This window comes from Nyctereutes procyonoides, unplaced genomic scaffold (genome assembly GCF_905146905.1).
Source record: "Nyctereutes procyonoides isolate TBG_1078 unplaced genomic scaffold, NYPRO_anot_genome, whole genome shotgun sequence".
In the NCBI taxonomy this organism is placed as follows: domain Eukaryota; kingdom Metazoa; phylum Chordata; class Mammalia; order Carnivora; family Canidae; genus Nyctereutes; species Nyctereutes procyonoides.
In genome coordinates this window covers 14,113,101-14,140,067 of record NW_026575043.1, presented here as the reverse complement: position 1 = coordinate 14,140,067, position 26,967 = coordinate 14,113,101, and the positions used below count along the sequence as shown (strand labels likewise).

The 26,967-nt window shown below is 38.0% G+C and overlaps 1 protein-coding gene across 2 annotated transcripts in view; it reads left to right on the top strand.

Annotated features, from left to right (window-relative positions):
* Nucleotides 1-26,967, top strand: part of PHACTR1 (phosphatase and actin regulator 1) — a 549,001-nt gene that overhangs the window by 30,746 nt on the left and 491,288 nt on the right. For both annotated transcript variants that reach the window (XM_055323081.1, XM_055323078.1), the window contains exon 2: nt 10,918-11,064. In XM_055323081.1, the coding sequence (XP_055179056.1) occupies nt 10,918-11,064 (147 nt within the window). The remainder of the gene's footprint in view (nt 1-10,917; nt 11,065-26,967) is intronic.

The following is a 26,967-nucleotide window of genomic DNA, read 5'->3' as shown; positions in this document are numbered from 1 at the left end:
GAGAATATATACATGCAGTTGTGTGTGTGTTTGATTTTTGTGTGTATATATGTACATACATATTTTTTTCCTAAATCATCATGGCCCTTTATCCCTAATACTTTACTATGTATTTCCTAAGAATAGGAATAGGATAGCCTTTTTCATAACCACAGCACAGCTGTCAACTGCAGTACATTTAACATTGATACTTCATATGTTTTTATTCAAATTCCAGCTAGTTAACATTCAGTGTAATATTAGTTTCAGGTGTATAATATAGTAATTAAACACTTCCATACAACACCTCATGCTCATCACAACAATTGCTCTCCTTAATCCCCATCATCTATTTAACTCATGCCCCTAGCCACCTCCCTTATAGTAATGGTCAATTTGTTCTCTATAGTTAAGAGTCTCTTTCTTGGTTTGCCTCTCTTTTTTCCCCCTTTGCTTATTTGTTTTGTTTCTTAAGTTCCACATATGAGTGACCTCATATGGTATTTGTCTTCCTCTGACTAATTTATTTCACTTAGCATCATACCCTTTAGTTCCATCCACATCATTGCAAGTGGCAAGATTTCATTATTTTTATGGCTGAATAAGATTCCATTGTATAAATATATACATCCTCTTTGCATTCATCAGCTGATGGACAATTGGGCTATTTCCATAATTTGGCTATTACAGATAATGCTGCTGTAAGCATCAGGGTGCATGTATCCCTTTGAATTAGTATTTTTAAATTCTTTGAGTAAATACCTAATAATGCAATTGCTAGATGGTAGGGCAGTTCTATTTTTAACTTTTTGAGGAACCTCCATAGTGTTCTCCAGAATGGCTGCACCAGTTTGCATTTCCACCAACAGTGCAAGAGGACTCCCCTTTCTCTGCATCCTCATCAGCACCTGTTGTTTCTTGTGTTGTTGGTGTTGTTGTTCCATTTTGACAGATGTGAGGTAATGTCTCATTGTAGCTTTGATGATGAGTGATATTGAACATCTTTTCATGTGTTGGTCATGCGTAAGTCTTTAGAAAAATCTCTCTTCATGTCTTCTGTCCATTTTTAATGGGGTCAACCATTTTTGGGGTGTTGAGTTTTTAACTTCCTTATATGTTTTGGGATACTAACCCTTTATCAGATACATCATTTGCAAGTATCTTCCACCATTCCATAGGTTGTCTTTTAGTTTTGTTGTTTCCTTCACTGTGCAGATGCTTTTCATTTTGATGCAGTCCCAGTCATTTATTTTTGCTTTTGTTTCCCTTGCCTCAGGAGACATATCTAAAAAGAAGTTGCCATGGCCAATGTCAAAGAGGTTACTTCTTGTGTAATCCTCTGGGATTTTTACGGTTTCCTGGCTCACATTTGGGTCTTTTGTCCATTTTGAATTTATTTTTGTCTATGGTGTAAAGAAGTGGTCCGGTTTCATTCTTTTGCATGCTGCTGTCCAGTTTTCCCAACATTATTTGTTAGAGATTGTCTTTCCCATTGGACAGTCTTTCCTGCTTTGTCAAAGATTAATTAGCCATATAGTTGTGGGTTCTTTTCTGGGCTTCCTATTCTCTTCTATTAATCTATGCCTATGTTTGTTCCAGTGCCATATCGTGTTGATCTCTACAGCTTTGTAATATGATTTGAGGTCTGGACTTGTTGCCTCCAGTTTTGCTTTTCTTTTTTTTAAGGTTGCTTTGGTTATTTGGGGTCTTTTGTGGTTCCATACAAATTGTAGAATTGTTTGTTCTGGCTCTGTGAAAAATGCTATTGGTATTTTGATAGGGATTTCATTGGATGTGCAGATTGTTTTGGGTAGTATAGACATTATAACAATATTTGTTCTTCCAATCTGTGAGCTTGGAATGTTTTTCACTTCTTTGTGTCCTCTTCAATTTCTTTCACCAGTGTTTTATAGTTTTCAAAGTACAAATCTTTCAACTCTTTAACACTTATACGTTAATGCTTTCTTTGAATTTCAATTTTCTCAGCTGATCCCAGAATGTCCTTTATAGCACTCTTTCCCTGCAAGACAGGATCTAGTCCAGAGTCAGTTCAGTCTAAGTTCTGGCTTCAGTACAGAGTCAGTCTAGAGTCAAATATCTTTTATCTCCTTTTACCTGGAAATTTTCAAAGCCTTAAGCCTTGTCTTTTAAAACATTGGCTTTAAAAAAAAAAAAAAAGAAAAAGAAAAAGAAACACAGTTCTCCTCCTTTTTAAATAAACATTTCCTACTTTTGAAGTTGTCTGACATTTCCTCATTGTTCTAGTCAGGTTACTCATTCTAGGATGGAACACTCCAAGAGTAAGGTCATGTTCTCTAGGTATCACATCTGGAGGCACTCAATATCCATTTGTCCCTCCATGGCATGGTAATTTTGATGGTCAAAGTCAATGTGTTTTCCAATTTCTCCCTTGAAACTAATGAATCCGTGGGAGAAGTTTTAAGATCATGAAAATATTATCATCAAAGTTTCCTCCTAGACTTAGCATCTATTATGGATCTTTATTTGATCTTTTTTTTTTTCCTTGCTTGATCTTTATTACAATGGCTGCAAAATGATGATGATTTTCTAGGTCCTGCACTCCTTCTGAATTGAAGTGTCACCTCTCTGCATTCTTTTGGAAACAAGAGCCCTCCCCTTTCCTGAATCTCTTTATCTAGTCATTTATCCAATTACTACCAGTTTTATCCACTCATCTATTTATTATTAGGACTCATGAATGCCCATTATTAACAATTTATCATTTATTAGTGGACTTAATTATTATTATTTTTTGTTTTGTTCAAATTGTTCCAGATTTGGCCAATGCAACCCCCTTCAAGTTGCTTCCTATGTTTTTGTGACACGCCCCTTAATTTGGAGGAACACTGCCTTGTTTCTGGCATAATAAGACTATTCTTATTCTTCCATTATTCTTTATACACATTTCCAATCTAGTTATTTGTTGTTGTTTTTAATGCAGCACAGAATGCTGGGAATAGAACATTTAAAAGATCATGATTATAAAAGACAGATATGATGATAGCCTAAAACTAATACTAAGACAGAAAAAAAAATACAGAATTTTGAGTAGTGGAATGTAGATAATCACAAAGATGGCCCAACTCACTAGGAAACTATTTAATCAGATCGAATTAAATAGTTATTAACAGTATGGTTTTGTAAATATTTGGTACTTAAATGCAATGATTATCATATTTATTTGTGCATATTAATAAGGTGGAAGCTTTTTTTAACTGAAAAAAGAGCTTGTGCATTTGTTTTTAATTGATAATAGTTGTATCAAATAACTACAATACTCTACATACCATAATATTCTCCAGGATATATTTGTTTATGTAATAATGTAAATATTTTATTTCTAAATGTTTAGTAGGGGGATCCCTGGGTGGCTCAGCAGTTGACTGTCTGCCTTCGGCCCAGGGTGTGATCCTGGAGACCCGGGATCGAGTCCCACGTCGGGCTCCCTGAATGGAGCCTGCTTCTCCCTCTGCGTGTGTCTCTGCCTCTCTCTCTGTGTCTCTCATGAATAAATAAATAAAATCTTTAAAATAAATAAATAAATGTAGTAAACGGTGACTAGCAAATTTGTATTAAGGTAAGCACAATTCTATGAGCTGACAAGTTTTCTAAAATTAATTTTTTACTGATAAATGTATAGTGATGTACACAAATATAAAATATATGACTTAATGAACTTTTACAAAAGTAATCACTTTTTCTAAAAGGTATAATCATCACTCAAGTCAAGATATAGAAAGGTTCCTTTGTCACACCTTCCAAGACATTATCTTTCTAATTAACCTCCTATCAATGTGTATTAGCTTTATTTATTTCTCTTGAACCTCACATAAATGGAATATATACATATTCATATAATATATAGGTCTGGCTTCATCTGTTTAACATTATGTTTATGAGATTCATCTATCTTGTTTGTAGTGATAGTTTGTTCTTTTTCATTTCTATGAAGTATGACACTGTAATTTAAATATTATTATCATTTTTGTACATTTTGCTTTTATTTTTTTTTAGTTTTTTTAAAGATTTTTATTTATTTATTCATGAGAGACACACAGAGAGAAAGAGAGGTAGAGACACAGGCAGAGGGAGAAGCAGGCCCCGTGCAGGGAGCCTGACATGGGACTGGATCCTGGGTCTCCAGGATCACGCCCTGGCCTGAAGGCAGTGCTAAACTGCTGAGCCACCCGGGCTGCCCTACATATTGCTTTTAATGGTTATTTAAGTTGTTTCCAGTTTGGGGATGTTATAAATACATCTGGTATGGACATCTGTGTCCATGTCATAAGGTGTTTGTGTGTTTATCTATATTTATGTATACTGTGTGTGTAAATAGGTGTCCAGAATGGTTTTACAAGTTTACATTCTCACTAGCTTTCACAAGAGCCCCAATTCTTCTACATCCTCACCAATACTTGGCATTGAATGACTTTTAAGTTTTAGCCAGATTGATGGGTGTGTAATGATATGTCATTAGGTTTTTTATTTTAATTTACTTTTAAGTAATGATTTTAAGCATCTTACTGTACATTTGGATTGTCTTGTGTATGAAGTGCTTGTTCTTTTGTCCATTTTAAAAATATTGAGTTGTATTGCCTGTCTTTTCATTATTGTCTTAGAGGTTCTTTATTTATTCTGGTTACAAATCCTTTGTCATATACGAAACTTAGAATATCTTTTCCCAATCTGTGGCTTGCCTTGCCACTGTCTTTATTCTCTTACGATTTTCTTTTATTTTTTAAAATATTTTATTTATTTATTTGAGAAAGAGAGCACAAGCATGAGGTAGAGAGCAGAGAGAGAAGCATACAAAGCCAACTCCCTGCAGAACAAGGAGCCTGATGCAGCTTCAGAGGGGCTCCATTCTAGGACCCTGGGATCATGACCCTATCCAAAGGCAGAAGCTTAACTGACTGAATTACTCAGGCACCCCTAAGATTTTATTTTATTTTATTTTATTTTTATGTATATATATTTTATTGAAGTTCGATTTGCCAACACATAGTATAACACCCAGTGCTCATCCTGTCAAGTGCCCCCCTCAGTGCCCGTCACCCAGTCACCCCCACCTCCCCGCCCACTTCCCCTTCCACTACCCCTTGTTTGTTTCTCAGAGTTAGGAGTCTCTCATGTTTTGTCACCCTCTCTATTTTTTCCCATCCACTTCCTAAGATTTTATTTTTAGAGTAATCTCCACGCTCAAAGTGGGCTTAAACTCAAAATCTCAAGATCCCAGGATCAAAAGTAGCATGCTCAAAGCCATTGACTGAGCTAGTCAGGTGCCCCGTCTTTTCTTTAAGAACACTACATGTAGTTTATTTGTACTAAGTTGTTGAACTTATATGAGCATAAATATGTTTGTAGTATTCTCTTATTATTCTTTTAATAGATATAGGATCTATAGTGATTACTTATGTTTGATTTCTGATATTGGTAATTTGTATGCTCTCCAATTTTTATCTTTGTTATGCTTGCTAGAAGTTAATCAATTTTATTGATTTTTTTTGAAGAATGAGCTTTTTGTTTCATTTGCTTTTTTATTGTTTCCATGTTCTCAATTGCACTGACTTCTGATCTTATCTTTATTAGTTCCTTTCTTCTACTCACTTTAGATTTATTTTCCTCTTCTTTTTCTAAGTTCTTGAGGTAGGATTATTGATTTGAGAATTTCCTCTTCTCTCATATGGACATTTAGTGCATAAATTCCGCTATCAGCACTGTTTCAGCTGCATCCCATATATTTTGGTATGTTGCATTTTTTAATTATATCTTGTGATAAACAAAAGTTCTTAATTTTAATAGCATCAATATGCCTGTTTATTCTTCTATTGTTAGTACTTTTCATGTCCTATTTAAGAGTCTAGGCCTTAAAATATACTTCTAGGAAAAAATTTTCTTCTAGAGACTTTATTGTTTACCATTCACTATTAGGTCCATGATCCACTTGGAATTGAATTTGTGGGTGGTGTGAAATAGGGACCAAAGTTTGTTTTCCACCATATGAATGTCCAAGTGATCAAGCACTATTTATTGAAAAGTCCGTCTTTCCCTCACAATACTGCAGTGGACCTCTTGTCATAATTAGGTCACTGTTTATATATGGGTTTATTTTTAAATTCTCTGTTCTCTTCCATTTGTCTAATTATCTTACTTTGTTTTCAAATTCTATTTGAATTTACATTTAAATCTCCAGTTATTTTCTTATTATTTGTCATGATAAGGCTACTCTTATCCCTTTGCATTTTCACGCTAATTTTAGAATCAATTAGCCAATTAAAAAAAGTTTGGAATTTCATTTAATCTATAGATCAATTTGAAGATACTGATGCCTTTACATAGTGTGTCTTTTAATCCATGAAGGTGAGAATGGGTTACTCATCCCACTCCTCATTTATTTAGATCTTCTTAATTTCTTTCAGGAGTGTTCTGTAGTTTTTCATATAGTGGTCCTGCTCATCTTTTGTGGGGTTTATTCATAGGTATTTGGTGGTTTTGATACTATTGTAAATGGTTTTTTTATAAATTATACTTTCTATTTTTTTCAGTATATTGAAACAAAATTGATGTTTTTTACTGCTATCATATCAGTGATGTCAAATTCACTTATTATATCTAATAGTTTGGATTTTTATGGATTTTATGTATACTCTCATAACATACATGACTCATCACAATTTTATTCTTGTTTTACAATCATTATATCTTTCTAATTATCTTTCTTTTCTTTAACTTAAAAGTCACTGCATTGACCAAGACTTCCAGTATAATGTTGAATACAAGTGCTGAGAATGGACAAAGTTTGAAAATCTAGGTACTCAGGTCTCATCCCCTCAAAATTCAGGAGGTTCAGGTTGAGGGCCTCAAAAATCTACATTTTAACAAGTATTCTAAACAATATCAATGTAGGGGTACCCTAGAAACACATTTTGAGTAATACTTTTAAAGCTTCACTCACCTGAAGAGTTTTCTTGATTAGGATGGAATATTGCTCTCCTCTTTCTCCTTTCTCTTCCCACCTTCACTTCTTCCATGTTAGCAATGTTATTTTTCTGATCACCCTCTTGTGCTGCCTTTCTTTCTCTGTCTCTAGTTCTGGATACAACATGCAGGGTCTTCAGTATTAAAATGTTGACTGGCTTTAGAAAAAAAAATCTTTTTAATAGCATCAACATGCCTGAGTCAGCAGTCCTATTCAAAAAGAAACAATCTTTTTAAAAAAGTATATTCAAAAGTTGTTGAGATCACAGTTGAATTCAGTTCTTTCTATATACATATCCACACCCACACATGCATGTACACAAACAATCATATGGGTCTTGCTACATGATGGAAACAGTATGAGGAAAAAAAACATTCTAAAGGATACAAAGTTGTAGAAAATAAACTTGAATAATAGGAAATCACTAGAGAGAAATATAGAGACCATGTGGTTTCCTAAATATGGCTAGTTACAAATCAAAGACTCAATGCATTTTCTTAGATTAAGAGACAAAATATGCCATGGATATTTATGGAAGGAAGAAGAGAGAGAAAAATAGCTGCAAATACAGAGTATTATAGTTAAGATCGCATTAGCTGACCCTGGCATTTTTGTAGCTGAAGTGACAGAGATCCAACCTGGTAGAGTGAGTGACTTGCACAGTGTTACTTGGTGAGGTAGTGTGATGCACCCAGCGTCCCAGATTCCACTTCAGAGTTTCTTGCCTGATGTCATTCACATAGTTTATGATAAGAGATCACGTATATGAAAGGAATCCCAGAGAACAAGGAATGTGGAAACAAAAGTGAGTCCTTCATATAGGATAAGAGAGAGCTACAGGAAATGGAATCAATTTTGTCAGCAAGTTGTAGAAAGATGTGAGAAAGGAGGCAAAGTGAAAAGAGAATGGGAAAAAATTAAATGAGACAAAGAAAGCAGTTAAATTAGGGAAGTAAAAAAATGGAAGATAATAGAAATAAAAACAAAATAAAATAATTCAAGAACATGTAGATCAATGTAGTATTTTTATGTCATTTTCATCAAAAGTATATCTATCTAGAATTATTTTAATAATAAAATTTTTGATTTTATATTTTTTATAATTTTATATTTTTATTTATAAAAATATAAAATCTTTAATTTTATTATTAAAATAGTATTTTTAATTTCATTAAAAATTTAATGAAATTTTATGAAAGTACATTTAGACTCCTGTAAAGAGAAGTACACCTAAAGTGGTAGCAATGTTAAGATCTTGATCTTCTAAAATGCTGAAGGAAGAAGATATAGAAATCCAAAGAGGTACTTCTTTCTATCAAGAACCATTAAATCTAAAATCAAAGAAACACAAAGAAAGCTAAGGCTAGCTGTTTTTTCAAATGTCTGTATTGTTTTTTTTTCTTTTCTTTTTAAGACATGGATAATGAATGAAAATACAAGAGATGGAGAATCTCAAAGACTTTTGAACAGTCAAGTGTCACTGGCTTAATTCAAAGAGAGTAGAGTTTTTACAGTATTCAGAATTGTTGGACTTTCTTTCCTTACTTTTGCATTTCCTTAAGAGCCTGAACCTAAGTGTTACAATCATAATATTGGTTTGCTGCCTGAATAGCCATTTAAAAACATTAACCTTCATGGTTCATTTGATGAACCAAATACTCCTGTTGTGTCTCCTGGGAGAGGAGACATCCATTTTTAATCTATATTTAACAGAGATAAACTGGACACAATCATGAGGCAAGTGTCATAGAAAAGTGAATTTTAAGTGTGGCTAGTCAACCAAATATATACTTAGCAAATCAATATACTGGTTAAGGACACAGGATTTAAAATCAGGCAGACATGGGTTTGGTCCATAATTCACTCTTTACTACTCATTACTTTTTCTCTCCTTCCTTCCTCCCTCCCTCCCTTCCTCTTCTCCCTTCTTTTATTAAAAAATATCTATTGAGTACTTACTATGTACTAGGTTCATGCCATAGACTAGTGGGCTAGTTATCTGACATTCCTGAGAGAGAACATGGAAAGTTTATAGGGAAGAAATTTGTGGTGTGTGACATAAGCAAAGGTGCAGATGCAGAAGTGAGCCAGACTGGGACAAATCTGAGCAGACTGGAAGCAAATAATGGGGGATGAGTTTGGAAAAACATGTTAAAGTCAGGTTGTGAAGGGCTTTGCATGCCAGGATAGGCAATTTCAAATTAACTGTGCAGATAATTGACGAACAGTTAGAAATTGAATGATTTGGGAGGAATCTAGTACAGAAAGCCAAAGGAGGAGGCTACTTCAAGAACAGTTTATTGTGTACTTCAGAGCAGACAAGAAAGAAATGGATTTAACTGTTAAAAGAATATGATGACCTTTAACATAAGTTTGGGTGGTAGGGATGGAAACCAGTGGTGGGGATGAAAGGTGAGATTGAGGGTGAAGACATGGACCCTGTGTAGCAAGAGTTCCAAGGGAAGCATAAGCAGAATGGGAAGGAAATAGTATGGTAGACATTGAGGAAGCAGCGAGGCCAAGGGCAGGTATATTTTTCCCAAGATGAAGCGTTACTAGCTATGTGTAGAGTAAAAGACCTGTGTGGAGAGACTGAAGACTCTAGGGTGCAAGAGTTCCGAACTGACAGCAGAAGTGCAGAGGGAAGTCTTGCAGAGCTGGGGCAGCACTTCTTCCTCTGAGATGGAAGGGTATGACTTGACACTGAGATTTCCTTTGTAGCAGGGAGGGAATCAAGGCAACATTTATCTGTGTACTCCAGGTGAGCTCTTATTAGAAAGAAGAGTGGCAACATCAAGCCACAAAAAGACCAAGTGACTGAGGCCGTAGAAAGACAAACATAAAAGAGGTTAGCCCATCAATAGATTCAGTAGGAGCATCAAACCATTCTGATTCACACTCCAGAAACCTTTCTACTTCCTTCTGTGCTGTGTAATGTGGGAAAATTGCAGTGCAAACATTCAAAGAAATGTGAAGTGCTCTTGATCTTCACCTCAGTGGTACAGGGTTATAGAGATTACAGGTCCAGTGCAAAGACCATTGTGTGTTCCCTAAAGCCACGAAATAAAAAAAAAAAAAAACAAAACTTAAAGGTTAAAATGAATGGGTATTTATGTAGGCATAAACACATCCTAGAAGTTCTCTGTGAGTACTCGGAGTCTACATTCAAAGGATCAACTCTGAAAACTCTATGGCCCAACTGCTTCCAAACTTGCATATATCTTTCCTCCACCCTCCACCTCTAGGGTCAAGGGGACTGGTAAGAGAGCTTCTGAAGTTTGCAGATCCAGGTGGCATCTTTATTTGAGCTCGGGGTTGGGGAAGAGGGAACCCTGTGACCACCAGGGGGGCTTGCACTCCAGCAGTAATAATCCCTCACAAAGCCAGCTGAAGTTGGTCCATCTGGCCAGGCATCCTCAGTCTGAGGGAACCCTGTGGGTTAAGGAGACCCAAGTGTGCACTTGAAGAGCCGAGTAAGTGCGTTTGGCGGGAGAGGGCACAGTGCTGACTGGGCACCTTTGCTTTGGAGTCTTCCCTTGCGCATCAGCCTATCTGTGCCAACAGCTGAAAACTGGGGCTGCGGGCAGGAGGCGGGGAGTCAGTCGGGAACACTGACCCATTGGCCCTGTGGCTGCAAGAGGAGTTAGGGGAGCCCTGGCGCAAGCCAGGGAGAGCCTCATCTCTGCTCCAGTCCACAAATCCTTAACGGATTTTCTTTCTCTCCCTTCACCCTTTTCTCTCCTTTGCTCCCTTTCTCTCTCTCTCTCTCCCTCTTTTTTTCTCCTTTGCCCCCTCTCTTCCCCCTCCCTCCCCGTCCCCTTCCCTTCCTCTCCCCTCCCCCCTCCCCCTCCCCCTCCCCGTGGGTGAGCCTCTTCCTTTCCCCTCCTCCCCTTCTCCGCCTCTCTCCCTCTCTCTCTGCACCTCCTTCTCCCTCTCAGCTCGCCGGGCGACCCTGCTCCTGCCTCCCACATTAATGGCGGCATCTTCGGAGGATGATATAGACCGGCGGCCCATCAGAAGAGTCCGCTCCAAGAGCGACACGCCGTACCTCGCCGAAGCCAGGATCTCCTTCAACCTAGGGGCAGGTAAGGGCGACCCTGTCGCCGGGCTCGCGCCCCCACCCCGCGTCCCGGCCTCCCGTCCCTCCCCGCCGGCTGGCTCAGCCCCTACCGGCCCTGGGGTGTCCCCCTCCAGGCAGGGCCCTCCCTCCCGCCCGCCCCCCTTCCTACCCAGCCGGGCGCTGGGCTGGCTCACTCGCTCTTTGTGTCGCCGGTATTCGGAGGGGTGTGTGCGTGTGATGTGTGAGTGTGTGAGTGTGTGTGCGCGGGGGGTGTGCGGGGGGTGTGCGGGGGGTGTGCGCGCGCGTGTTGCGGAGGTGGGGGAGGGGAGTGCGTGGAGCCCTACATCCTCCCAGGACTCCCACGCGGGCTTTCCCCTTCCATGCGGAGAGGAAAGTGTTGTCAGTGGTAACAATGATCTTAGGGATCACCAAGAGCCGGGTCGGGCTGCCGGGGCACCGGCTGTGGGCGGAGGGTCTGGCAAGGCTCTGCTGGTGAGGCTTGCTGGAGGGGTTGCTAGAGGGTGGAACTTGTTGGTGACATTCAGACCCGTGATTTCTGGGGGGTTGACACCACTGCTGCGGTGTTGGCTGGGGAGAGGGTGTGGGGTTGACAGCCGGGGACAGGACCTTATCCTTTCACTGAGCTGTTGGAGAGCAACCCCAGGGATGATGATGATGATGATGATGATGATGATGATGATAATGATAACATGGTCTATAGGATACATGTTAGGTGATTTGACTGTCACTAGTCCTGGTGCCCAAAGTGGCCCAGAAGGCATCAAGTTGAAAGGACAACTGAGGTGAAGGAGGGAGGGAGGGAAGAAAGGAAGAGGAAAGAGAAAGGAGTGAGAGACTGCGAGAGTCAAATTGCTTGGGTTGAGATCTCTCAGGGGTACCTGATAAGAGGTACCCTGTGTCTGCTGTCCTCACTGCTGCTACTGCTCTAGATTCACAGGCGGACCTCACCCTCTGTTACTAGCAGATGATCACCATCACTGGAAGGAAGTTATTCCCCACTACCTTCATAGTGCTGCCTTTTCTGAATGCCTCCTAAGCATCCGCCCCAGTTTGTGCCTCTTCTTTTCTAGAGTCCCTCAGCATTCTAGCAATTCCAGTGCAAAAAGGGGGAAGACTTCCCCTCAAAATAGGTTTGAAAACCAGATAATAGCTCTTTCTTTAGCAAACTAAATCCTTGGAAATGGAACTGAATCAAAGTATGTGTGTGCCCGTGTTGGGGGCAAAGAGAACCTTTAAATGATAAGTATTGTATACCCTGTTGAGAAGTTTGGACAAAGGAGAAAACTCTGATGAGAGAAAGAAGATGTAGTGGCTAAGTAACCTTCTCTTCGTGACTGAAAGAATGGCAACTGAAAGTACCAAAGTAGCCAAGTTCCTTGGAGTGTTATTTTCCTGTGTTGGTGATTTGGGGTTTTAATCATATCTTCCTCATCACTCCTAAAACGTTTTCCTTTGGATTTAGAGCTGGGGAAATGACTTCTTTATTGGGGGAAGCTTTTGCCATTTTTGTGGCATGCTGTAGTAGCCTGTGGTCTCATTTTGGAACTGTTAATCCTTCACTGGTATGTTCCAGATTCAGGATGTGGATGTGAGGAGTCTTCAAAAGTACTGAGAAGAGTTTTTTTTTTTTTTGCTTTGTTTTGTTTTTTGTTTTTATGACTGAGATTGTTTTCTCACGGAGTGATATTAGAAATTGTACCACTGACCTCTTTGCTACCAAACTCTGGTATATTCCTTGGTGTCTTTGGCTTAACACAGGAGAAAAAGGGCTAGAGTGGCAGTTAGTAAATGTTGTTTAACCTTGTTTTACTTTTACAACAAAACAATAAAATAAAACACTAAAGGGAGCTTCAAGTTTCAGCCACTACTGAGTGAGGTTGAGCATTTGCCACCAGATTAAACTCAGTGACTTGCAATCTTTTATTCTGGTTGAATTACTCTGGAGGCCAATTAAAAGATTGGACTTTTCAGTCAAGACTTGTTTCCCTTTAATCTGGAAATACAAGCCCAATGGGCTCCACGTGCCTTCTGTATGTCCCTTAGAATCCCTCTGATAGCAAGAAAAGACACCAGCAAGAAAGAGAAATGCCATCCAGAGGATGTTGGAAAGAAGGGGGGGGGGCGGGTGTGCAGTCGCAATGGGCTCTGTTCTGCAGTTAGGGGAGCTGTCCTCGCTTGTGGTGCTGAAGCAAAGAGCTGTGTGACATAGACGTAACTGTAAGCAAGACACTCGAGGGAGGGGTCCCTCCCAGTGATGGAGTCCCAGGGAAAATGCAGAAGATCTAGGCACCCTGTCCTGTTCCTCCCAGTGATGGAGTCCCAGGGAAAATGCAGAAGATCTAGGCACCAAAAACTTTCCTATCCCTGCCCACCTACATTTACAGCCTGTTTACTACCCTCACGCCCACTGCTCCACTGCTCAAGTCAGGCAGTTCTGCTCTAATTTTGCGCAGGCTGCTCACTCCTGGCGCTTTGTTTATTTTCCAGCTGGTTTCTGGTTGCTTTCCTGACGTAGTAAGATCTACTCGCAGATGTGCCTTTCCCCCGCGTTTAAAAGTAATTGTAACCCCTGGTTTAAAAAGCAAACAGCCTTGTTTATCTCCTTGAGCAGCAAGTTGTAATTAAACTATTAGTGTCGTTATCAGCGTTACTGAGCAGAGGAGTCTGCACACTTCTAATAAATTACATAATTTGGGCATAGAGAGAATTTTGTCTCTTAACAACAATTTATAAACAATTAAGCAAGGAAGCTTTCATCTGCCCTTTATTCTCACTCCTCTTCTACCCCCCAAATAGTCACTTATTGTTTATTCTTTCCAGAGAAAATTTTTATTGGTTTAAACTATTTATGTTTAATTTTTGCTTTCCCACACCCACTTATTACGTATTTTAGAGGCTTAGTAATGCTTCATGGACTAAATATACATATATTCATTTTATTTGGATATCACAAAGTCATTTTGGGTACCAACACCCTTAAACTAATCTATAGAGTTGCCAAATAAAGTGGACAGGGCATTTTGAATACTAATTAAATACTTAAGCATCCTTTCGACTACATCCTGTCCCTGAGGGCACTTAATATCATTTCAGAAATAACTCCACAGCTTGAGTGAAGGATATACTCCTTCACCTACAGTCCCAAGTCAATCAAAGAATAGCACCAAAATGTGGGTCTTACATCAGTTTATGAAGATGCAAATTTCAAGTTTTAGCCTAAACTGACAGGGCATAGAACAGAAGTTTTCTGAACCATGATTTCCATTTTTCAAAAAGAGCCCCTTTTATAGGTTTTTAACTTCTATTCAGCACTTAGTGTATTATGCTAATATTGATAATGATTGTTTACTGGAAGTAGTATAAATGCTGCAGAAAATTAAGCCAATGTATTTGCTAAAACTTACCTAGACACATCAGACCTCATTTAAAACATTGAAAGAGGTTTCTTTTTTCCTGAGAAATTAAAATGTGTTATAAGGACATCGTGTAACAGAAGAATGTATTCACACTATTAGTAGCAAGTGTTTCTAATTGTGTTCTCACTTGATAATGAACATCACTGACATTTAGCTTGTGAGAACTTACCCTGCCTTATGAGGTCATTCATTCACTGTATTCAATGCAGTGAATGCTCATCTGGCAGATGTTTTCCTATAGGCTAGTGTGTTTTATTTATCTTTATATTGAGAGTATATAGAAGAGTATTTGATATATACATATTTGATACATGCTGAAACTGAAAAGTTCTCTGTAATTACACACTGAGGTGAATAGAGGTATTATGGTAAATAGAAGATTTAAGCTCATCAGAAATTTCTTAGAGGAATGTCAGAAGAAGGAGGACTAGTCACCCTGATGATTTAGGATTTTTAAAACCCAAAACCAATATTGGGCCAAAATTGAGAACAGTAAGTACTTCTCTAATCATAAGGAAGTTTAACTTTTGTTGACATTTCAGAATTGCTTTTATGTGGAGTAGATTTTAAGTTAATAGCATGGTCAACCTCAGAATACCTATCTTCTTCGGGAGTTCAAGATCTGTTTTAGTCTCTGATGTCATTCAAGGGTAACTGTTCCTGACTTCTACTGGTCTTCTCCACTCTTTCAGGCACAGAGGATAATAGTCAAAATTGGCTTGTTCTGGCTGCCTGTAAGAATGGATGGGTCAGCCAGATTAAGTTATAAACTGGGTCTAAGGAGATCTCTTTCTTTCCTACCTTTCTTGAGAAGGAAGACTGTCTCTTAGTTAAATTATGAAAACCTGTGATACTAAGAAGTGACAACCCAAAATATGCCACTATCACTTAGCAATGAGAATTCTCCGTAGGCAAAATTGTGAATATTGTCATACTGAACCAAGATTGTTTCACCAATCAGAAGGTCCTGATAAGCATCTTCTTTCACTTTTTCATTGAAGAATGTCAATGTCTCCATATATATATATATATATATATATATATATATATATATATATATATTTTAAACTTATTTCAAATTGAAGACATCATATGGGTCTGGCTTTTATTTGATGGACCCAAAATCTGCTTGAAAGTATTGCTTCTAAGAGAAAAAGAAAGAAAAAGAAAAAGAAAGAAAGAAGAAAGAAAGAAAGAAAGAAAGAAAGAAAGAAAGAAAGAAAGAAAGAAAGAAAGAAAATAATGGGTTTCATATTCAGTAACCACAATCCAAATGGATGGCCATGTAGTTCACCAGAAGCTTCAATTATTGGACTTTCTAAGGGTCTGCCCTCCTTCTTTACTGTTGTTAAAGCTAACCAACCTGTAATCTCATTACGTAATACATTCAGATGGTACTGATGAAGACCACTCCAGACAATATAAATAATATAAACAAGGTAAAGTAAATAATTAACAATATGAGGAAGTGGGAAGCCCTTTGCTGTTAATATTTATCTTGGCTGCTTACAATGTCATCATTTCAACAACAATTTAGACATTTATGAGACAACTCAAACATAAAATCTGTGCCACATGGTTTAATTTTCTTGCGATCTCTGGTCTGAGCATTATTAATTTTTTTAAGATTTAAGTATTATATTTATTGTTATCACTAAATGATAAGTTGCTTGTTTAGTTTGTCTATAAATGTATATATATTATATATGTTGTATATTATATATATATTTTTTTGATTTCATGAAAGACCATGGAGGTGTGTTTTATATGAAAAATATGAATCAAGAGTCAGAAAAACTTGATTTTAATGCATCTCTGCCTCTAAAAGCATGGGCAAGTCATTTAATTTTTCTAGGCTTGATTCACTCAGCTCTAAGATGAGAGATTTAGATTTTAAGATCTCTAAAGTCTCATCCAACCTAAAAATTTTCTATGAATAAACCAGTACTTCTAACTCTTGCTGTACTATTGGGTATACACTATACCACTGATTTTTATATCCCATCTTATTTATGGTATAAAGCATATAGTAGAATAGCATAATTATAGTAATAATTAAAATATTTGATCACAGCTAGTTATGAAAATTTGTTAATTAAAAGAATAATTAACAAATATTAATAATCAATAATTAATTCTTAATAATTAACAGTGTGTTAAAAGTATTAATCCAGTCTCCCAATTGGCATTTTAGTTTTTTAGCCTGTACTCTTTTATAATTAACATGAATAGGGTATGTAAGATCTATATTTTCCCTTTATCCTTTTAAATTACCAGGAGAGGTAAATATATTCCTTTGGAATTCAGATAGAATAGCCCTAACTTCTAGGCACTAACTGTAAAATTTAGGCCAGAATTACAGAGAATTTCTTCTCCTTTTTCTTCCCCAGGCATATATATTAACAGGAGCAAATAAATTGTTGGTTGGAATAAGTGCAAAACAATATTTTTATGCATATATTTTAATACCAAACAAAAATATTTATTACACTTGGACTTACTCCCTGATATATGCAACTTCAATTCATGATTATGTGCTGTACAAGCAGGCATTAAAACACAAGTGGAAACGAAAGATAGTTTGTAGAGCTATTTCTCTCCTTGACTTGATAAGGTGAAAAAGGAGACGTATATTATAGACTGTATTATATCATAAAAACAAAAGAGGCCCTGAAAGAACTATTAATAGATATAATATGTTCCTCACTGAATGATACAAGAATTCTAGCATTTTTTCCCTTTGTTTTGCCGCTGTCCCCTCCCACTTTGTTTTTGTTTTTGTTTTTTTTCCCACCCACTTTGGTAGATGATAAAGTGAATGTGATTTCAGGAGGAAAAAAAGTGGACTTTGTTGAGATTGTAATTGCTTTAATTTACAAGTCTTTTATATAATGTAGGATAGTTAAATAAAAGACAAAATCAATTTTCTGGCCTTATTGAATGATGATGGATTGGCATAACTTTCTACACAGGTTATTGAAGGACATCAGGAATAATCACACTACTAGTTATTTGACATTTATAAAGATACGTGTTGTGTAAAAGCCTATAGCTTTCCTATTGATCTTTTCTTCCACATCTGTGTATCTTAAACTAACAATCCAGGAGCAGAATCTTTGAATAGTAAACACTTGGGCTGTAATGATAGTCATGAGTATTCAATGTATATCTTGGTTTTGAAACTATACTGAACTTTATCATTATTATTGCTTGCTATTTATAGACATAGAAAGCTCATTATTTCAAGATCTCTACCAAACATATGATAGCAGATTGGTTTAATACTCAATAATGGTTTGAACAAGAGTACAGAAAAAGCTTCATTATGTTTGAATTTATCCCTATTCCATTTGGGCCCTGTGCTTTGTGGGAGAGGTGGAAGACATAAGAAGAAGTAATAATATAATAATATTTATTTATTTAGCAAATACTGAGAAGTTAAATATGTATTAGACCATGTTTTAGACATTTGGGAAACATTAGTGATCAAACAACATCTAACCCTCATAAATTTTAACTTCTAAAAGTGGATTATGGACAATAAACCATATAATATTTACATACATTGTATAGCATTTTATAAGTTAAGCACTAAGTCAAAAACAAATAAAGGAAGGTAAGAGTATAAGGCATGTGGAGGCAAAGAAAGGCGTAGATTGGAGGATAGGCAACACTGAGAAGAGGGAACGTGAACAAAGTTCTCCGAAGTAGGTGAGAGAATGAGCAATGCCAGTGTGGTTGGAGGACAGGATAAGAGAGAGCTCAGGGAAAGCAAGTGTAAAGGCCCTATGTCTGGAGTGTTCCTGGTATGTTCAAGACCTGGCAAGGAGCCCAGTGTGTCTGGAGAGAAAATTTGTGAGGCAACAGGAACCAGATTCCACAGGATCTGGCAGGCCACTGCCTGGCTTTGAATCTCCTCTTAGTGAAATGTGGGACGGTGCAGGGATTTAAGCATTACAGTAACACGATTTGAGATAGACTTTTATTTATTTATTTTTAAGATTTTATTTATTTATTTATGAGAAACACAGAAAAAGAGGCAGAGACACAGGTAGAGGGAGAAGCAGGCTCCATGCAAGAAGCCAGGAATCTGGGATCATGCCCTGAGCCAAAGGCAGACGCTCAACCGCTGAGCTACCCAGTCATCTCTGAGATAGATTTTTAGAAGGATCACTGGGGCAGCAGTGGTAAGAGCAGACAATAGTGGGACGATGAGGAAGCAGGGAAACTGATTTGGAAGCTATTACAATAACCCAGAGAAATAGTGAGGGCTCAGCAAAGAGGTACAGCAGCCACAGTGAGAAGTGATCAGATTCAGTATGTATTTGAAGGGATAGCCGACAAGCTTTCGTGATGGATTTAGCATGGGTTGTAAGAGAAGAAAAGGAACACGAAGTCCCTCAAAGGTTTGACCTGAGCACCTACGGGATAAAAGAGCCATTTTGGAGCTCGAGGGAATGGTCAGAAGTTGAAATGCAGACATGTCAAATGTGAAATGCCCACCAGACATCCCAGTGGAGATATCAAATGGGCAGTTAAACGGGCCTAAGGTTAAAAACGCGGTCTGGCTCAGAAATAAATATTTAACTTGTCTGTATATATAGAGTGTTTACTAACATTGTGCTAGGGGCTTTATTAACATTTGCCCATTTATTTCTCATTGGTATAATTAATATAATCCTTATCTTATTGACTTTGAAATTAAGTCACAAAGAGGTTAAATCATTTAGCAATGATGATATAGATAATTAGGGGAATAGGTAAAGAATTGGAAGTTAGATCATCTTTTATATGACTCCAAACCCATATTCTTTTTTTAAAAAAATATTTTTATTTATTTATTCATAGAGAAACAGAGAGAGGCAGGCATAGACACAGGCAGAGGGAGAAGCAGGCACCATGCAGGGAGCCCGACGTGGGACTCCATCCCGGGTCTCCGGGATCAGGCCGTGGGCTGAAGGCGGTGCTAAACTGCTGAGCCACCCAGGCTGCCCTCCAAACCCATATTCTTAATGTCTATGCTTTCTTATAAGAGACCAAGCTTATGTCAGCTTTGCCATAAGGACAAATTTTAAGCTGAATGTAGCTAAGAGAAAAAAAATGCTAGAACTAAAAATGCATCCTACCTCAGTATTTTAAAAACTGTTTGGCTAGGCCTCACTTAAAAATGCACTTTAGGGACGCCTGGGTGGCATAGTAGGTCAAAGAGCTGACTCTTGGTTTTGGGTCTGGTCGTGATATCATGGTTTCGAGCCCCACATAAGGCTCTGTGTTGAATGTGGAGCCTGCTTGAGATTCTCTCTCACTTCCCTCTGCTCCTCCCCACTTGTGCTTTCTCTCTAAAAAAAAAAAAAAAAAAAAAAAAAAAGAAGAAATGCACTTTATATCACCTCACATACACACTTGCATATTTATAACTGGAATAAAATATTCCTCAAAATACCCTTAATAGGTATGAATATACTCTGATGTTTTCTATATTATCCTATCCCATCCCTTCCCACCTCATTCCATTCTAACATAGTCTAGTTATAAAAATGCTAGTTACAACCCATCTCAAGGATTTTACAACTACGGTTTATTTATTTATTTTTTTTTAAATTTTTATTTATTTATGATAGTCACACACACAGAGAGAGAGAGAGAGAGAGAGGCAGAGACACAGGCAGAGGGAGAAGCAGGCTCCATGCACCGGGAGCCCGACGTGGGATTCGATCCCGGGTCTCCAGGATCGCGCCCTGGGCCAAAGGCAGGCGCCAAACCGCTGCGCCACCCAGGGATCCCACAACTACGGTTTAAAAAACATTACTTCATTGGTTGTTTACCAAGTGCTATTTCTGAACTCAGAAACAGTATTTACAAGGAAATACCACTTCGATACTTCTTCAATTCCCCCAAGAATGTGGTAAGTTCATTTTCTTAACTAGACATGAGTCAAGGTGAAAGAGAAAAACCCCAGAGTCAGGACCAACTTAGCTATTGGATACAATAGTCACAGATCCCAGGCTGACAATACCTTTCAAGGCCCACAAAAATGTTTTAATTTCTTTTAAAGTCAAGAAAAAAATGAATATAATCCAGCCTGGTTTATATTTGTCTTTATACCAACATAGTAATAAAATATAGTTTTTATTTTATTTTTTTAGTGAAAAGGATTTTTAAAGGCAAAAATGCCTAGGAGCCACGAAAGTCTTATAATGTAGCCCTGCAGAGTAGAAAGAGGACAGATAGAAGCCTTTCTTCTCCAAAGTAGTATAGTGGTCATGTGGATATACTCTTGAAACTAGACTTCAGTTTTCTCACCTATAAAATTGAATTAATAATAGTGAACATCCTGGAGGTGTTTTATTATTTTTTTTCCCATAGAGTAGGTAATTCTTTTAAATGTGAAAAACTTAGAATAATGCCTGGCATAGAGTGAGTATTCATTACACAAAGCGGGGAGTGAGCTTTCTTACATTTCTGTGTTTTGCCTCATCTTCGTTCAATTCTTCCAAGATACTACAAAACAGAAAAGAATGGAAAGAATGAAAAGAAAAAGAAAAAAAGGAAGATGTCCTTCTAGTGACCACATCTTATAAAACTCAATGAACTTGGGATCCCTGGGTGGCGCAGCGGTTTGGCGCCTGCCTTTGGCCCAGGGCGTGATCCTGGAGACCTGGGATCGAATCCCACGTCGGGCTCCCGGTGCATGGAGCCTGCTTCTCCCTCTGCCTGTGTCTCTGCCTCTCTTTCTCTCTCTCTGTGTGGCTATCATAAATAATAAATTTAAAAAATTAAAAAAAAACTCAGTGAACTACAAATTCAGGAACTTCCACATAAAGAACAAATTTTCTTAGCTAAATTTCACCTCTACTCAATGAATCTTGTTTGGAGTACTGGATGAATATGACAAGCCCCAAATGAGAAAGGAAGTCACCTTCATATTCTAAAAGTTAAGGAAATTTATGTTTAATAGTCTATCCTCTGAGAAGTTGAATGGATCAACTTTGAAAAGTTGATCATTTGGAAATGGCTATCCCATTCAAATAACTACTGAACTTTCCAGTGATTCCCCTGGATGTGGAAGAGATGTTTTGTGGGAAGGGGAGGAAAAAAAAAAAGAGCAAAGAAAGGGATACAGAGAGAAGAAAGGAGGAAGGCAAAGAGGGAGGAAGAAAAGAGAGAACACAAATTTTTAGTTTGAGATGTCATCCACGTAGGCCAGGTGGACATCAGCAAATCACAGAATCTTAGCTTTTAAAAACCATAAGGAGTATACTCTTCCCTGAATCATGGGCACAAGTGTTCTGTGATGGGTTTGGAGAAATATTGATACCAAAATCTGAGTATGCTACTCAAGGGCTGTATCACCTCTGAATCTTTGAAACCTATAAATGGAGACAACAATGTCTGCCTATTTTTTGTTGTCACTTTAAGGACGAAACGTAAAAATGCGTTGCCAAGAGCCATGTGCTATAACAAAGGCAAGAAACAGATGTGGTCAGGTGAATGGGACAGCTTTAGAGGTCTAGCTCTGGCACAAATAAGGCATGGGAATGAAAATGTGAGAAACAGACTAATTCTACCTAAAATGTTGTCTTTGCCATAGCCAAAACTTCAATACAGCCTAATAGCCCAGAAAGACTGCCTATAGCACTTACCTTGCACCTCCACCATCAACTCTCATCACTGTATGAAGTGTGGCCTCATTGGGATATTATTATCCATCCATAAGAGACAAAGTGCTTGAATTTTTAGAAGTGCTTGTCATTTTGAAGCTAAAAGTAACCATACTGCACTCTAGAACCACTGGCCATTTGAGGCATTAGTCCAGCTTAGCCATAAACAGACACTTGGCCAAATAACCAGGTGCATTCATCTTTCACAACCTCCTCTCCCATTTTCTTCACGCTCCTCTCCTTCCCTGATTATTATTATTAATTATTATTATTATTATTGTTAGCCTTAAACCCAAAGTTTTCAAGGCCAGATCTTTATTTCTGAGAGGAAGAGGCTCAAATGTCCCACCCCCTTCATCCCACCCCCCTGTGTATCTGCGGAAGTTTACGGCTGTTTATTACCTCCCACTCAAACCATAGAATTACATAGTGTGCACAGCTGTGAAGCCAGCTGCCCTGTGTTCACTCCAGATCTCCCACCACGCTGCCTTTCAGCAACATCTTTGCTCTATCTGGTTGTGACACCGGCTGTAATCAGCTAGGAAGCAACTCTTTCAGTAAGAAAAGTGACTTCCACCAGCAGTTTTGGCATGAGACTCAGAGCCATCTCACATGTAAGGCAACTTCTCAGTTCTAGAAACAATCCCTCAATGTTTGGTTTGGTCAACTGAAATAAAACAAGCAGAAACAAAATTAGGAGTGAATGGGTTCTTATATTTATTTGTTCTTTTTGTCCTTGTCACAGTTTACAGGGGATTTCATTCATATAAAAGCAAAAGATTTCAGCGGATGCCTGGGTCTGCAGCTAGGATGGGTAATGCAGACCACGCAGACCACACCAAATTGTGGTTAATCACAGATTCCCCATTACATATAATTTATGATACCACATAATTTTCATGAGTGTATTTTACTGCATTTTTGACATAAAAAGATATTTGGTGAGTAGGCTTTAAGCAAATTAGGTGCTTGATCCATTATTACAATTTTGCAAAACTTCAAAATGACTAAGTCTTTTTTTTTAAGTTGTAAAAGACCTGAGGTAGTTTTCCTTTATCTTCTCGTGTAGGGAGTTCATTTTAAATGTGCAGAAATAAATCATTAGTGTGGTTTCTGATGTTTTAGCCAAAGGTATTTCCTACACTCTGTGTACCACTCACTCCTTGCCACAAAAAATTCTCTCTGCTTTCTGACGTAACCAGACAGCACAGTCAATGCTCCCTTGGTTTGTTGTTTAGTTGATTTGAAAATTCTTTTTTGTCTTTCAAAGTCTATTAATATGTTTACACCTCTACTATAGGTAATATTCTTTCTGGTGTCTTAAGAACATTTTGTATTTCTAGAAATAAAAGATTTGCCTTTATATTTCTTGTCCACCAAGATCTGAGTCAAACCATGTCATCTTGTCTGATGGAATAGTAACCACATAAATGGAAGTATGTGTTAAGTTTAAGAACAACTAGAACCATCCATAAATATAATACCAGGTCAACCCAAAGTAAGCTCAAATCAGCCTTAAACTCACTTCATTGGCCTCTCTGTTACAGCTCATATAATATGATCTGTATGAACAATTTCTGCTGTAAAGTTACCTCATAAAGAAATATATCATCTACAGTCCTTTCATAAACCCAATTATAGGAGCAATTCAGGAGAGTTACAGCTACTAGAATCTGTGTTCTATCTCCTCCCTGGTTCCACTTATTAAGGACATTGAAGTGGAAATATTGAGGTGGAAAGGAAACAATGACTGAATTTACTGAATACAGAAGAGACTGGTATAATCACTCAATCAGGCATTACTTTACTTCTTTTATTGCCATGTTGCCAGCTTCATTTATTCTAGGTGATTTGACCAGAGAAAAGCTATCAGCAGGCCCTGTGTATGCAAATATGAATATATTTTCTTTTTAAAAAGTGTATTTTTAGTATCTCATTGACTTGGGTTTTTTTTTTCAAGATTATTTATTTGTTTAAGAAAGAGAGTGTGTGCAAGTGAGGGGAAGGGGCAGAGGGAAAGAATCTTCAAGCAGACTCCCCAGTAAGCACAGAGTCTGGATGTGGGGCTGAATTCCATGACCCTTGAAACCATGACTTGAGCCAAAACCAAGAATTAGATGTTCAACCACCCGAGCCACCCAGGCGCCCCTCTCACTGACTTATTTACACAAAATTGTGTATGTTTCATTCAAAAGTGTTGGCACTATTTAATTTAAATCCAAATCTTCATAGTGCTTGGATAACTAAGATGTTAAATGGCAAATGGCAGAGAAATAGAAGAATAGTAATTAATAAAACATCATTAATTAATAATTAAGAAAATATGTTATTGAGCGAAGACAAAGTCCAATTGTAAAAGATGCGATTCCTTTTATTCTTATGACATGGTTCAGACCAGAAGGTATTCACATGAAATTTGTTGTTCTACACAGAATTGAAATAGTGATACTGAGGGCAGCCCGGGTGGCTCAGCGGTTTGGCACCTGCCTTCGGCCCAGGGCGTGATCCTGGAGTCCCGGGATCGAGTCCCACATCAGGATCCCTGCATGGAGCCTGCTTCTCCCTCTGCTGTGTCTCTGCCGCTCTCTCTCTCTCTCTCTCTCTCTCTCTCTCTCTCTCTGTGTATCTGTGTGTGTGTCTCTCATGAATGAATAAATAAATAAAATCTTTTAAAAAAATAGTGATACTGATTTTGAAAAGAAATTCCATAGGTTATAATAAAAAGGCATCAAAAGGGACCAAGTTGAGAAATGGGTGTTAATCAAATTAAAGCTTTTCTGCAGCCAAGATTCATCATTCAGAACCAAAGGAAAATGAGAAGCATCTGATGGCTACTTGTACACTGATTCCAATATTTGGTGCACTCACCGCAACTGGGCACATACACTCAACAACACCAGTGGATATATTTTTTCAAAGATTCCATTTATTTATTCATGAGAGACACAGATAGAGAGAGAGGCAGAGGCACAGAGGAAAAGCAGGCCCCATGCAGGGGGCCTGATGTGGACTCCATCCCGGGACTCCAGGATCCTGCCCTGTGCCAAACCACTGAGCCACCTGGGGATCCCCAACACCAGTGGATATTAAAGTGAATGTAATTTTCTTTCCAGTTGCTGGTTCTCAGAAGACTTTATTCTTTGCCAATCACTACAAACCTCAAATACAGTCCAATAACCACAATGAATCTTGAGTGCATTTCAGTCTTTCCTAAATTATAACTGGTTTCATCTCTCTCGTGCTTGCTCTTCAGTGATTCTAAAGAATTGTGTTATTTATTTTATGCTCATAAAAATGTAAATTCTTCCATAAGTCCTCAGTGTCCATAAATCTGCTGCTGAGGTTTACTTATTCTCCACCCCCTGAGGGGGAGGACAGTTTCGAGTCTTAGATCCATCTAAGTCCCCCCCACCACTCCCACCTTATGTTCCCAGCTCTGCCTATGTAAGGATAAAATGCTTTACCGTGGTGAAAGCTACAGTCTGTATAGTTGGAAGCAGATCATAGGAGCAGGGTGGCAAGTAAAAGGTGGAGCTCTAGTCTTCCCAGGGATAAACTGCCAAGAGTGCCCACTGGCTTGTAATATGCCATCATATGTAGAAGGAGAAAAGAAATGTCTGGAGATTATTGATTCACATGGGAGCTTTGGTTAGGTAAAGGTGTAGCGTGACTCGTTTGACTGCTCTTGAAGTGTTGTGTATAGAGGGAGAAGCACAAATGTGTCAAACAGACCTGAGTATGAATTCTGACTCTTTTGGGCAAGTTTATTATCTTTATGAACTTCACACTGCTTACCTATAAAATGGACATATTCCTTTCCCAGGGTCATGCAAATGACTTGAAGAGGGTATATAAAGTACCTGGCATAGTGGATGCTCAGCAAACACCTTTCAAACCATTCAAACAAGAAGCATGTTCAATTTAGTTTAACATAAAATCTCAGTATTGAATCACAGGGACAACTATTAGATAAACCAAAAGTCCCCTTGTAAAACCAGTACAAAAGTTTGAGAAAAGAAGGGATGAGTTGTTTATCGTGACTTATTTCATTAAATATCCTTATAGCACATATTCACCAAAGGCCTGCTACATGCTTGATATGGATTTAACAGTTTCCTCAACATGTAAATCCATCAGTGAGAATATCATCATCCACAAGACTCCAAACTTTTTAAGGGAAGGGACCATGTCTCCCTTATATTCACCCATGAATCCTCAGTGTCTAACATAGAACATGGCCCATGAGAGGTGCTCAAAAAGTACTTGCAATGAAAATAACTGTTATCATGGCAATAACCATTTTGCTATGAGTCCATCTTCCATCTTTATACCAAACTCAGTGGATTTCTTCAGGTTTTAAAGAAAAGGCCTTCATTTATTTATTTTTTTTGCATTTTCATGTTTTTATTGAGATGTAATTGATGTACAACATTGAGTAAGTTTATGGTCTACACATGTGGATGAAAGGACTTCATTATTTAAGAGCAGTTTTTGATTACTAGCAAAATGGACAGGAAGATACAGAGATTTTCCTTATACCCTTTGCCCCAAACATGCACAGCCTCCACCATGATCAACATCCCCCACAAGAGTGGGACATTTGTCACAATTGATGAACCTATATTGACATGTCACTATTACCTAAAGTCCATACTTGACCTTAGATTTCACTCTTGGTGTTGTACTTTCTGTGGGTTAGTCAAGTGTATACTGGCATGGATCCATTATTATAGTGTCATACAGAGTATTTTTACTCCCCCCAAATTCTCTGTGATCTTCTTATTCATCTTTCTCCCTATCCCTCATGCTTAGCAATCATTGACCTTTTTA